Source organism: Coniosporium apollinis (genome assembly GCF_000281105.1).
Source record: "Coniosporium apollinis CBS 100218 chromosome Unknown supercont1.7, whole genome shotgun sequence".
Taxonomy (NCBI): domain Eukaryota; kingdom Fungi; phylum Ascomycota; class Dothideomycetes; genus Coniosporium; species Coniosporium apollinis.
This window is the reverse complement of record NW_006913269.1, coordinates 118,768-131,120: the sequence shown is the minus strand read 5'-3', so window position 1 is coordinate 131,120 and position 12,353 is coordinate 118,768. Positions and strand designations below refer to the sequence as shown.

At 53.7% G+C, this 12,353-nt stretch overlaps 2 protein-coding genes across 2 annotated transcripts; one reads left to right on the top strand and one right to left on the bottom strand.

The window, feature by feature from the left end:
* Positions 1 to 6,227: 6,227 nt before the first annotated feature.
* On the bottom strand, positions 6,228 to 6,639 carry W97_01931 (uncharacterized protein; the record flags this gene model as incomplete). Its single annotated transcript, XM_007779834.1, has 2 exons — positions 6,228 to 6,487; positions 6,534 to 6,639. The coding sequence occupies 2 exons, from the start codon at positions 6,637 to 6,639 to the stop codon at positions 6,228 to 6,230; spliced, it is 366 nt and encodes a 121-aa protein (XP_007778024.1).
* Positions 6,640 to 10,417: 3,778 nt separating this feature from the next.
* On the top strand, positions 10,418 to 11,421 carry W97_01930 (uncharacterized protein; the record flags this gene model as incomplete). The annotated part of the gene is made up of 4 exons (XM_007779833.1): positions 10,418 to 10,509; positions 10,761 to 10,832; positions 10,883 to 10,939; positions 10,989 to 11,421. 4 exons carry the CDS (start codon positions 10,418 to 10,420, stop codon positions 11,419 to 11,421), a joined length of 654 nt encoding a protein of 217 aa, XP_007778023.1.
* Positions 11,422 to 12,353: the final 932 nt, after the last annotated feature.

The window sequence follows — 12,353 nt, the reverse complement described above, 5'->3', positions numbered from 1 at the left end:
ATATAGACACGAGTAGAGCGACGTCAAACGGAGGCCGGCGTGGGTTTAGTCAGCGCAGCGAGACGCGCTTTAGTCCTTCACCCACGCGCTGGCGGAGGCTTTGATTGTCCGAGCCTGGCGATCTTCTCCCCAAACTCGAGACTCTTCAAGAACCCCTGAAGCAGTCGCCTTCAGCGCGAAGTGATATAGAGAGCCATCTTTCGGTTCGACAGGGTATCAACCTGGCGAAGACTCCTTTATCGGACTTGTTCCACCACCTGGTCAGCGGCCGAAACACATTGGAGCTTTTCCCACCACCATCGACGGCCCATGGTAGGCTCCAAACCCATATGGATATCGGAGGGTAACTTCAATTGAGACATGGCATCTCATTGTCTCCGCCTACATACATACAGCTTCCATGCCGCTTCACGGGTACGGCTGCGTTCGTTGCAGAACCAAGATCTCACACTGCAAGCATGCAGTATGACTCCGGTCGCTGAATACCTTGCAACACGCTCAGATTGATATCGTACCGAGTGGCAGTCCTCCTTACGGAAGCCGGGATTCTGAACACCAGCAAGCGTCTTCGTGAGCCCACCGGTGCATTCCAAGCAGTCACGATAGCCCCTAGCTGACATTGAATCCACTTGACGATTCGCCGTCTTCACCACATAGAGCAGAGTCGTGACATCAGTTCATACACGGCCACTGCCTACACGGACATCTCTATGTTCCTCAAGTAGCGCCGGAGCAAGACCTCAAGGTGTTTCCGTTGTCACATTCAGTCTCCGAGACGTGATCCTTGTTCGACTCAAGCTCGCCGTCAATCTCAACAGTGCCATCGCCAGATGACCAACACTGCTCTCAACGAGACCATTGAAACCGCGGACAACGCCAACGTCATCTGGGAGCCGACGAGACAGTTAATGCCGCCGGGAACGAGGCGGCCGTCATGTCCGTAGCTGAAGGTGGAGGACTTTACATGACTATATTGGCAAGTTTGCGCTCTCAGCAACCGAGGAAGAATCAAAGGCGCTTTCTGTATAGGCTGATTCCCTTTTTAATGTGTATTATGTCGCTGCTCGGAGGCCTTGTTTCAGACGAAGCTGGATAGCATTGGTCAGGGCAATACTGTCCGCTGTTCGTAGCAAAGCGACTGACAAAGGACATCCTAGACGTATCCAGCGGCAACCGGCATTGCTTGATGCACCTCTGCAGCATTTCACGCCTCAATGAATTGTGTTTCCTGATGACAATGACTGAGTGACCTTGTTTCCGGATTTTGCATCGCAAACGTTTGAGCTTCCAGGTTGGATTGTTGTGTTCAGATAGCCCTGTTCCTCGCGATGTCGTCAAGCGTCCGCCATACCCTGGTCTCACCAACAGAGTTTTGACCGGATAACGACAACAACCCTGACACTGCTTCTGAATGTATCGCGTTGATTGCAAACAGCTTTGGTGCCGCCGAATGTGCCCGGAATGAGTCTAGAGCTCACGCAATCCATATGTCGTCTGGTATGCTCTCTGATCACCATTGCGCAGCAAGCCGATCTACACAGTTTAAAGACGTTCCGGCCGGCTTCACGCTACGACGCCACAATGCTGCTTGATGCAGCGATAGCTCTCTTTCGATGGGTGCAGATGAGAATTTGAGACTCTTCTCTCCAGCAAACACCTCAAAATCCACTGACCGCGAAGAGTGTTTGGGGTTTCAGAGGCAGCTGCAACAGGAGAACCACACCATGAAAGTCTACACTCGTCCGGTGATGTCGAAAGCTTGCGCACATGACGGCCATATCCGGACACTTTTACAAACGAGGCCGTTCCCAGCACCGTCCTACAGCCAGCGGCAGGACCACATCAGAGTTATCAGCAACGCCCGTCACAACGGCTGATGGCCAGGCCCAATGCAAAGTCTCGAACGTCCACTCACCAGAGCCCTCACGGGCACAAAGCGCAACTGATGCAGTGACAACTTTGGAGCTCAGCTCAACGGTTTCAGTGACAGCGTGTCAACTCCCCAGGACCACGCCGCCAGAACAGCCATTTCTGAAGTGCGCCGGGCAGTGGGACTACTTCGCATTGAGACCTCATTCGCCAGTAAGCAGAGCGTCGAGCCGTTCTCTACCGTAAAGCCCTTACGAACCGGACCGCTCGACGAGCTTCGCTCATGACATCGGAGTCAAAACACACACATTGCAACTGTTCTCTCCAGTTGCGTTCGGGTGCCACCCGAGCTTTGAAAGATACGGCGGACACAGATAAGGTTCAGTTGAAGAGGGAGGTCTAGGATACCAAGCGAAGCCGGTGGACAGCAGTGCATCTGCTTTCTCAGAGCGTCCGAAACCGGCAAGGAACAAGAGGGCGGTGGGCGCCTGCCAGTTGAATCAAAACAGCGAGGTTCGGGGTGTACAATGTCTCCGGAGGATGTCTTCGCCATGCTGGGCGCCACGCGTTGCGGTCAACGCCGCTGCAATCCAACTCAATTGGAGGTGGAAACACTAAAGCAACTCCATTCAGCAAGGAAGCGCAGCAGAGGCGCACTCTCGCAAGATCTACACGTGGCACTCGACAATCCTGATGGAGCCTGATGGAATTTTCGTATGGGTGCGGTCGGTCTGCAACACCCAGTGATGACTTTGCGCGGATACCCGCTTCGTGGTTGACATGAAGCCGACTTCATCGTCACCGTGGATTGCAAAGATTCGAGAGGGTTTCGAACGAGATGCGCGAGGAACGCAACATCAGACGCAAAGGATCGAGTTGGGCATTGCCGCCCTAGAGCCCTGCTTCCATGGATCCCGCCACTACTAGTTCAGAAATCCTTGCTCGGACAAGTGTTGCTATCTTAGGAGAGGATGGACGTTATTATAACACGAAGCGCGACGGCCAAATGCGAACAGGAGGGTGACGGGAAGCTGCCATGGTAGCTCGGATCGAACGGTCAAGGAAGGCTTTCTTAACGGTTTCGTCTCTTCAAAGTCTGTAAGCCCAAGCGCGGCGAACTTTGTCTCAGAGCTGCATGGAGATGTCAACTGATGATAGTTCAACATCAGGTCGACAACACCCGTTCCGCATTCGGCACTCCTCGACGACCGTGAGGTATCTTCCACATTCGAACACAAGCGAAGCTGGCGCCCGCGTGGACTGGGCGACAGCGGGACTAGAGCTGGGTCGCCGTATCTCTGGGCCTAGCTGTCTGAGGTCGGAAACCACACAAGTTCCGAATCCTGATAAGACACCATCCACCGCAGGTTCATCTGAAGCTCTGTTCGATCTTCCGGAAATTGGATCGCAGGCGCGTTATGCGAAGCCTCTGGTTCATACTGGGGAAGCCGACGCAAGGACGAAAAGCGCCTGGGAAGACGCGAAAGGATGCAGATCTCGCCGCGGTGCGGCTCAAGCTAGCTGCTAAATTCCTCCTAGGCCTCATCTAGCCCGGCAGTAGACCCGTACATCGCTACACATCAGCAGACACTTTAGCCGGGCTGCCTGATCCCCAGGCCCAAAAAAATCATGGGCAACTGCGAGAGGATGCTTGCTGGCGAGGCTGGGACGACCGCGGAGCGCCGTCCAGTTGACCACAACACGAACTGGAGGGACCTCGCACAGTTCTGAGACCATTCCATGTCGGAGAGCATCGCCAGGAATCCAGTTGGCCAAATACTCGGATGGATATCAGAGCCCTCGTGGCGCCGGGCACTCTAAGAAAGAAGAAAAACATTGAGTGAGGTTGTGGGAATATATGCATGGGACACAGGACGAGCAGCGTCAAACAAAGGGGATTGTCAAAGGTAGGAGCACGGAGAGAGACATTCGAGAGGTTGGACCGAGTTAAAGAAAGAGGAACCAGATCTGGACGGACACATGAGAGCAGGAAACCCAGCTTGCTCAGCTGTTTTACTGAAGGGAAAAATACACATCCTCAATGGAATCATGGACTTGGACGGTTGTAAGACACGATACTTGGAGGGTTTAAGTGGCTGTCACGCGTTTCTGAGAAAGGCGTCAAGTCACCGAGGTAAGATATCCACTCCATCGCCGAAGAGCTTGGGGGCATGCTTGCCATTGACGAGCGGCCAATGATACACACGTTGCACGAGCAATATATCCAAGGTTCAGCATCCACACCATTCCGGCACACACAGAGTACACTAGTCATCCCCAAAAACGAAGCAAAGTACTGGGGATACATCTATCGGAGGTATGGTACGGTTCCCATATCGGCCTCCTGGTCTTCCTTGGTCAGGTCTTAGCGCGGGATCAGCTGACAGTTACTCATGCTCTCGCGGATTCGACGTTTTGTGGCTGCCCTGAATACACGCAACGAGCCGCCGATGATGAGCCTCAAGCTCGAGCGCTCCTCCTTTCCTGTTGTCCGAAGCTTCACGCCGCCTCCATCTGCAGCCGAATTTGCTTCTCGAGCATGTTAAAGCTTCGGGACATCTGGTACTGCTGGGCGTAATACGGAGGATGAGCTGAGAATGTCGCCTGCGCTTGCTGTGGCTTGACTGAGGAGACATGCTTCGCTTGCCAGCGATGCGAGAAGGTGGCATCGCTTCAGTGGCACCTGCGCCGGCTCGTCGATAGGAAACCTCCTGGACGCCAAGTTGTACCACAGAGTCCACTGATCTCCTCATGGTGGTGAGATTATCTACGGGTGTGAACCACTACGCCGCGGAGAGCTTCGCAATCAAGATACTGTGAGACGCGGTTGCAGCCAGATTTGTGGGACGGTATCTCGTGTGGAGCAGCTACCCACATCAGCGTCCAGTAACATCAGTGGAGACAAGGGCTTGAGGGGACTTGCATTTGATCATATCTCGAGTTTCCGCCGGCACGAATCCTCGCCAGTCTCTTTGGCGGCGGAAGCTCCTTTTGATCGCACCTTTCAGGCTGGAAGTCCTCGAATCTCGAGCTCGCCGGCAGGACCATCTCTTGTGCTTGGTCTATGATACCGGAATGGTTTCCGCTCGGATACATCTGGTCTGAAACGAGATCCTGCTTCAGGGGTGGGCTTTCGAAAGGCGACGACCAGTGGTATACAGTGTTCAACTCTCACCGTTCCCAGCCGGGCTGCCTTCTCACCTTATCGGGCAAGCCCACCCGGCGTCTACCAGGGGCAAAGCAGCAGTATCTGCTTCTGTAGATGCTCAGTCAGCATCTCCCAGCAACAATAGGTGCAAATGGGCTTCATGTCGTGGAGTCCAAAGTCAGTTTGGCCTTTTCTCGTCATGCTCAACCAGCACCACGCAAAGCGTGAGGTACGACTGAATTGTGCGGTTGAGCTTGTAGTCGGGTTACCAGAAGGTTGATGTTCATCATATGGTGGCATTGATGTGCAAAAGAGGGAAGAGCAGCTTACCATTGATGGCGGCTTGACCGCAGGAACCCCAGGTAAGACAGCCGGCGGAAGAACTGAATGGGAGAACGATTCCCGGTCGACTCATGCAGGTGCTGTCGCCCACGCACCTTTTGGTAACCACCTTAGATCAATTCTCGGCACATATCTAGTCTGGAGGCTCGACAGCGGCACAGTGCTTGAAAGGCATTGAGCATGATGCCCGACCACATGAGCCTTCGTTTGGTATGGAGTTGCCTTTTGCCAATGCACAGAGCCGGTGACGATCCTTCCCCAGCGCTCGATTCTTTGTATGGATGGCCTGCTGCATCAGTATGTTCTCCAGCCCATAGTCCGGCCGCTATGACCCCAATCCATGTATCCTGTTGTTTAGGCGCAACGGACCAGGCTCTTCACAGACTCGACATACTCGGCAAAGGGATTCTATCATTGAGGCCTTGAGCCCCCAGAGTCAATTGAATGATGCTCGGGACTGAGGCCAATCGTTGCCGAATGTCGTCGTCTTCTGCTTGGACGGCATCCTTCTGCCTGAGCACCGTCTATAGCTCATTTTATGGCTGCTGGGACTCCAGTTCATGTCTGCTGTTGTTGAGGCGTTCGACCTGGTTCTTCGTCCTCTTGCGGATAGCGCGCCGAGCTCACGGTCATTGGCTGGTTTCCTGACCAGCTGCGTTGGCGCCAAGTTGGCGACTCCACGGGAAGAGAGGGAGCCCGACGTTGAGCTGTGTGGGGTTCGATTTGTAGAAGTGTGGTGTCCAGAGCATGCTCTGTTTCAACTGCCGCCGCAAGCTCTGCCTGGACAGCCTACAGCTGAGTCGAATCGAAATATGGGTGGTCAAGGAATCCAGGACGAGGTGCCGGTCCGTGTGCGGCGTACAGAACATCAGCGAGGATCTCTCCGCCATTTCTCAACCCAGCAGTATCGATAAAGGACTGGAGTAACAGCTTGCGCAGGGGGCAGCGACACCAGCTTCTGCTTTGACACGGTGATCTTGATGTAGCGGCTAACCTTGACGTTACCGCCAAAGTGAGTGCTGGTTGTCGGCCCCTGGACGAGGCCATCCGTCGATGATGAAGTCGGACGCGAGCCGGTACCAACGCCGATCTCGATCGGCATTTGTAGGGATTTCAGGCATTGTACGTCTGCGTCCGCGGCTAGCATAGCGACCTCTGTCCTAACCAGGCTTACTGGATTCGGCAACGCAGTGCTCGTATGCGGTTATCATGCAGTCGGCAATGACCGGTACGAACTTGCGGTTGGCGTCTCGCCGCATGTTCTGGATGACTTCGACCATTGTGGCAGTCAAGTGTGTGAACTTGCCTCAGAATACTTGGAAGGTCTAGCTTGAGTGGTGTGGTTCTCAGGCGTCTTCACAAAGCTCACAGAGATTGGGCCGGAGGTGCCCGAAGTGGCTGGTCGAGAGGATTTTCCATGGTTGGTCTTGTGTCGGACGAAGCCGCAATCGTCCGGGAAGGAGCCTGAGATGAGGTGTGAAACAGGGGCTGCTGGCTGAGAAGATCTAGGTCTGAACGCCCGCTGAGGCCCCGTTCCAAATGTGTACAAACTTGGTGTCGGCATGCGAGAGCACCGCGTGTCCTCTTTCATCATCGACCAGCTCTTGTTCGGGAAGACGACACGAGAACTGCTCGATCTGTCGGCTTCAACGCGAACCCGAACGAGACCGTAACTTGTCAGATATCTAGGCCAGCTTTGGCTGGTCGATGGCTTCTCAAAGGGACAAGCTGACGCCGGGTTGAGTGATTCTCTACCTGCCAGGATCGGAGACTTCCGTACGACATGAACCAGAAGTCGGACGTGCATAGCCTCAAAGTGGCGGAAGGCAAAGTCCTGACCATTGCGGGAACATGATCTTGTTTCCTCCCTGCTTTCAGTCCGTTCCACGGTATGAATCCGATGTGGCTGCTGTAACAGGACGCGACCCAACGACAAGCGAGCCGGCAGATGTCGGTTTGTCCACAATCGATTGCCGCGGCAGCTGGCGGGGGGTATATGAATGGGAGCGTAGCTGCCGCTAAGAAGCACAGCAACGCGCCTTGGTCAACGCTTACGGCACCGGCCTTAGTCTCTTGTCCGCAATGTCGCCCTCCTCTGGTGCGGCCGGTGGTAACTCAGGTTGTCCCGTCGTACCCTTAGGGGGTGAGTGTTCTTGTCGACATGCCAACGATCACGGCGCAAAGACTGGAGCTTTTTAAAGTTGTTTTGACTTCGGCAATGGGAACCTCGCTCCGATGTGGCTGCAGCTCCGTTCACGAATAGGTCCTTGCGAATGTTGAAGCTTTGGGCACACTCAAGCAAGGCCTAGAAGATGTCGTAAGAGCATCTCATCCGGCGAAGTTGCCAGGAGACGGATGAAAGAGACTGCAGAGGCGGCGGCCACCAACGGTCACTCAGACGCCTCACGCCCTCCCATTGTGTGATCTTTTCGGCCAGATGCGCTGCGAGGATATCGGACTGACTTGGCAGCAACTTGGCCTCGATGCCTTCTTGCAAGAAGCATATCGCAATGATTGACGGTCGGCTTGCTGCTCTTCGCGATAGATCGGTGAAAACTCTTGGTGCTGCTCGTTCGGGGAATCGATGAAGATCGTGTGGGTTTCTCGCCAAATTGCCTACGAATGCGGTCCTCGCGTTAATTGATTGGATGAGTTTGGAGGTCGGTGCGGAACTCTTACCTTTTGGTGATATATCACCTCTACTGCAACTCAGATCGAAGACAATGTGAGCCCCAAGGGCAATGTTCCTTAGATGAACACAAGACTTCGGAACTTCAAACCTGGTGGCTCAACAAATTTCTGCCGATTCTATCCTTTTAAGTCGCGGGGATCTGATCCGCTCGGCGGTCTGTGTCGAGAAACTTCTCATGGACGTCAGAAGTCCGGATGGATAGCTTCAATCCGGTACGAATCAGTGTTGTGCGTGAGGCAGAGCTTCTGTATAATCGCGTCTCGTTCCACTGATCAAGCAAATCCGGAGGATAGTTCTACTCGATGACATGAAAATCGTCCTTGTTGTCACGAACGCACGCGGTCACGCCAGTAGCGACCGTGTTGGGCATCTGCTCAAAACTGCAGGCGCGCCTGCGGAAGGTCAGCACGAAATCATATCAGGTGATGCCAGCGGCTATGCAGTAAATTTAGTCGTGCAAGACGAACACCTACTTTGCAATACTCATTGTGGCTTTTCTGGTTGCTGCGACTAGACCTGTTTCCGCTCGACTCCAAGTCAGCCGTGACCGAGAACTTTGCTGCGTCGATGAACCTTCAACGCAGTGAGCGATCTCTACCTATGTAGGAGCACCGATCTCGGACCTTGTTACGTACCTGGCCCAGGTATGGGTTGCTGAAGCGGGGCTGGGACCGAAAGCGACAGGCTTGTTCCTAGGTTGTCGAAAATCTGAGTACACTCATTCCCAGGACTCCTTCCCGAACCGGCTTGACGTGCTCCGAGCCGATTGAAGAATGAAGCGCTCGCTGCTGGAGCATTTACTCGGCCATCAAAGGGATCGACCTGGTCGCCGCAGCTATGGGGAGGTGATATGAATGTGGTCTTGAACCATGAAGGTGCTGTAGCGGCTTGTCGAGATCCAGTGGTATGACGCCAATGGACTGCGCTCAAGAGCGGTAAAGTAAAGGTGCTCCTTTGAAGATCTTTTGATCGCTGATTGCGTCGTAATTTGCGTGGAGCAGCATTCGCGATCAAAACGAACATCACGACGCGTCAAAGATGGAGATATGATTAGCTGTTGCTCCAAGTCGCAATGGAGACGTGAAGGAGACAAAGAGTGGCCTGATTGTCACCCGTGATGGTGGTGGTGGCTGACTTGGAAGGGGCATGGCCGAAAGAAAGTCAAACAAAGCGAGATATGCTGACCGCCAAGCAACTCGAACTACTCCCTCTCACGCCTCATCGCCTCCCCGCAGGGTCAGATCTTAGTCCCTGGCATGACAAATAGTCCGCCCAGCCATCTATTAGGGACATCTTCAAGCCACGATCTAGCACGCTATAGCGTCTCCTGAACGGTTGCTGGTGTGAATGATCATGATACCGAGATTTACTCCAACGAGACCCGAAACCACGCACCCAAAATGCCACCAAGATAAATCTGCTTCCTTCTAAGATTGCTTATCACACCCCAAAGACTCCAGCATCCGGGATTCTCGCCCTCCTTCACCCGTGATCTCAGCGCGGTCACCCCCTCCGCCAAACTGTCAAGGAGGACTTGAGGCTGTCTCTATTGTAAAATGTTATCAGCACCATGTTGTTGAAACAATTCTGGTCTCTGAGTTCTTACAGTCGGTTGGCTATATAAAGGCAATTAGCACAATGAACGACTATACTGGACAAGATCTATCTATACCTTGAACACATTACAGTCCCGCCCACTCTCACACGGTCCGCAGATCGCTGGTAGCGTGGACGGGGGCGACCGTATCCTTCAACTAGGGGAGGGGGAGGGCGCGGACCTAACTCGGATTGTTTCTCGTGTTCTTCTCGCTATCACTCAGCCCTCTGAGCGAGCTGCAGAGGCAGAAGTTGCGCCATAAACTGCGCGAGGATTTGTTGTTGCCACCAAACGGGAATCGAGTTGTCGTCGCCGAGACGAGGATGGGAGGAGGCGGAGGTGGTGCTCGCCGCACCGGTGGGTTCGTATACCCAGCCGGTGGGCTGTTCTCCTTGTTGCTGTCGCTGGTGTCCATTTGATGGTTCTTCGCTGCATCAGAAGGTAAGCCATTCTGAGATCTGGAGACCTCGTGCACATTATGAGGGTGATAGCAGGCACAGAAAGGGGAGAGGGTAGTTTTTCCAGCTCATAAGGGAACCGGAGATTGCGGAAAGGGGTTGGAGGAGATCTTACTCAGCTGGTGAATGGTATTGCCGAGACCACGGTGGGTGAAGGAAAGGATACTTTCTGACCGCGTGCCAAGACGATGGAGAATCGACTTCACTTCAGTAACTGCACCATCTCCTACGAAAACACCGCACCCGCGATCCCTCTTCCTCGAACACCTACCGTCGACGCTCCAAAAATCCTTTCTCTCACGCCATAAAGCATGGCGAACTTACCGAGGAACGCGGCAAAAGAGCCAGAAGGAGACGCCGAGATGGCAGAGGCACCGGCTGCGAAAGCTGGAGCTGAATCGAGGTACGCTTTCCTATGTCAGTGACGCCGTAAAGAGCGTCTTGAAGAGCATTTTGTCGATCTATCGAACAGTTCAGAGCCTGTGCCAGCTCGTGGAACAGACTCATAAGCCTGATCATGGAGACTCTCGTAGCCCAGATCCAGTCCGTATCGAGCTGGTCCCTTGGACAAGAGCGGAGCGCAGAGGAGATTCCGAGTTGAGGCGCTTCATGAACCTGACGGATACTCGAGAGCAAGCTAACCCATCGATATAGATCACACCAGGAGTCAGAGGCTTCAGAGCCAGCGCCGCGCCGCCGAGCCGTATCCGCCGGCCCAGAACTTATGTAGGGTTCCCCGAGAAGCATTTTCAAACACTGGCTGATCAGATAACCAGCACGACGCCCGAGAGAAGGAGGCAGCAGCGGAGGGTATCGTGCGCCGCCCAGTCGACGTAGGACGCTCCTAGATCCAGCTTCATACTCAGGCTAATCCATGACCAGTACGATCTCCTCGAACGATGGCGACGACGACGACAGCGGCGGAAAAGCCCATAGCGGCGACGAGACCAGCGAGCACATCCCAGCCCGCCAGCGCCATCAGTCTTCGGCGCAGAGACGGATGACACAGCAGGCGCGTCGTAAAGGGGGTTCTATCCAAGCTCCACGATCCTCGAAGAACCCCTACCGGGTCACCAAAGCCAGCCAGAAGCTGCAAGGACACCGCTGCTGCCGCTGCAAGGCGGAACGGGACGGTGGCGTGAGGTGCCACAGGTGCAAGCATATGCTCTGCGCCAAATGCACCAGGGCAGCCCGCATCACGCTGCCGGATCTCAGCTTGCTGGACCTGGGCGGTGGCAAGGACAAGGATGACGATGGGTGGGAGACCGAGGACGAGGGGACGGGGATGGCGGAACAGATGGACATTACGGTGTGAGAGAATCGCGGCGTAGGGGGGCTTCTGGATACCCTGGTGGATCGCGGATGAGTGATTTCCTCTGCAGTTTGGGCCTGTCTATTGCTTTGGAGTTATAATCACGATTCTCTCTGATCAGGTATAGAGAACGTACATGTTTTGAGTTCAGGACCGTCTCTTTTCTGCAGTAGTGAGACCATACTTATAGTATTCCACCGCTGGGAACGGGAAACTGTGTCATTCATCACCAGTGTTCTACTCCTATTCATGGTGCAGCCGCAGTATCCTATAGGCTACTCTCAAGTTCAGGTACTGTGATATGGTTGTGCTTCTTTGTATGGCCTCGTAAACGATTTACCAATAAGGGTATCTAAGCGTCAGACAGGCTTCGAAAATACGAGATCGTCGGCATATTGAGGCTTATCAAGGTTGCTAGTTCGTAAAGGAGCGGCAAAGCGCTGTGTTCATCCATCTCATTGCATGTTCTCAGCGTCATCCATTCTCAGGTACGTCAGGGAGCAAGAGTGGACTGTAATTGAATATCTACTTAACAGTATATACGCTTCGAGTAGCGCCGGACATCTTACGTAGAGTGAGATATCAGCTTGGAGGCTCAATTGAGTACATAAAAGGGTTCTCAAATACAAAGCGCAATGCCCTGAAAAACTGTTCCATCGCTTGTATGCTGCCTAAGGTTGTGAGTAACATCTCTTTATGCTAAGGTCATACCCCGGGAATTGTTCCAGTTACGCTCCCTGAACTCCTGAGGTTGGGTTGATGGAGAACGGGGAAACTATCGGTCCGATGAACCAACAAATCACGTGATATCCAGTTAGCTTCAGCACGGAGTGCTAAATCATGACAAGCAAAACATCGGGTTTAACGATCAAATAGTGCACTTGTGTCTGCTATTGTTTCATCGTATGCTTGATACACGGACCTAATAAGATCTA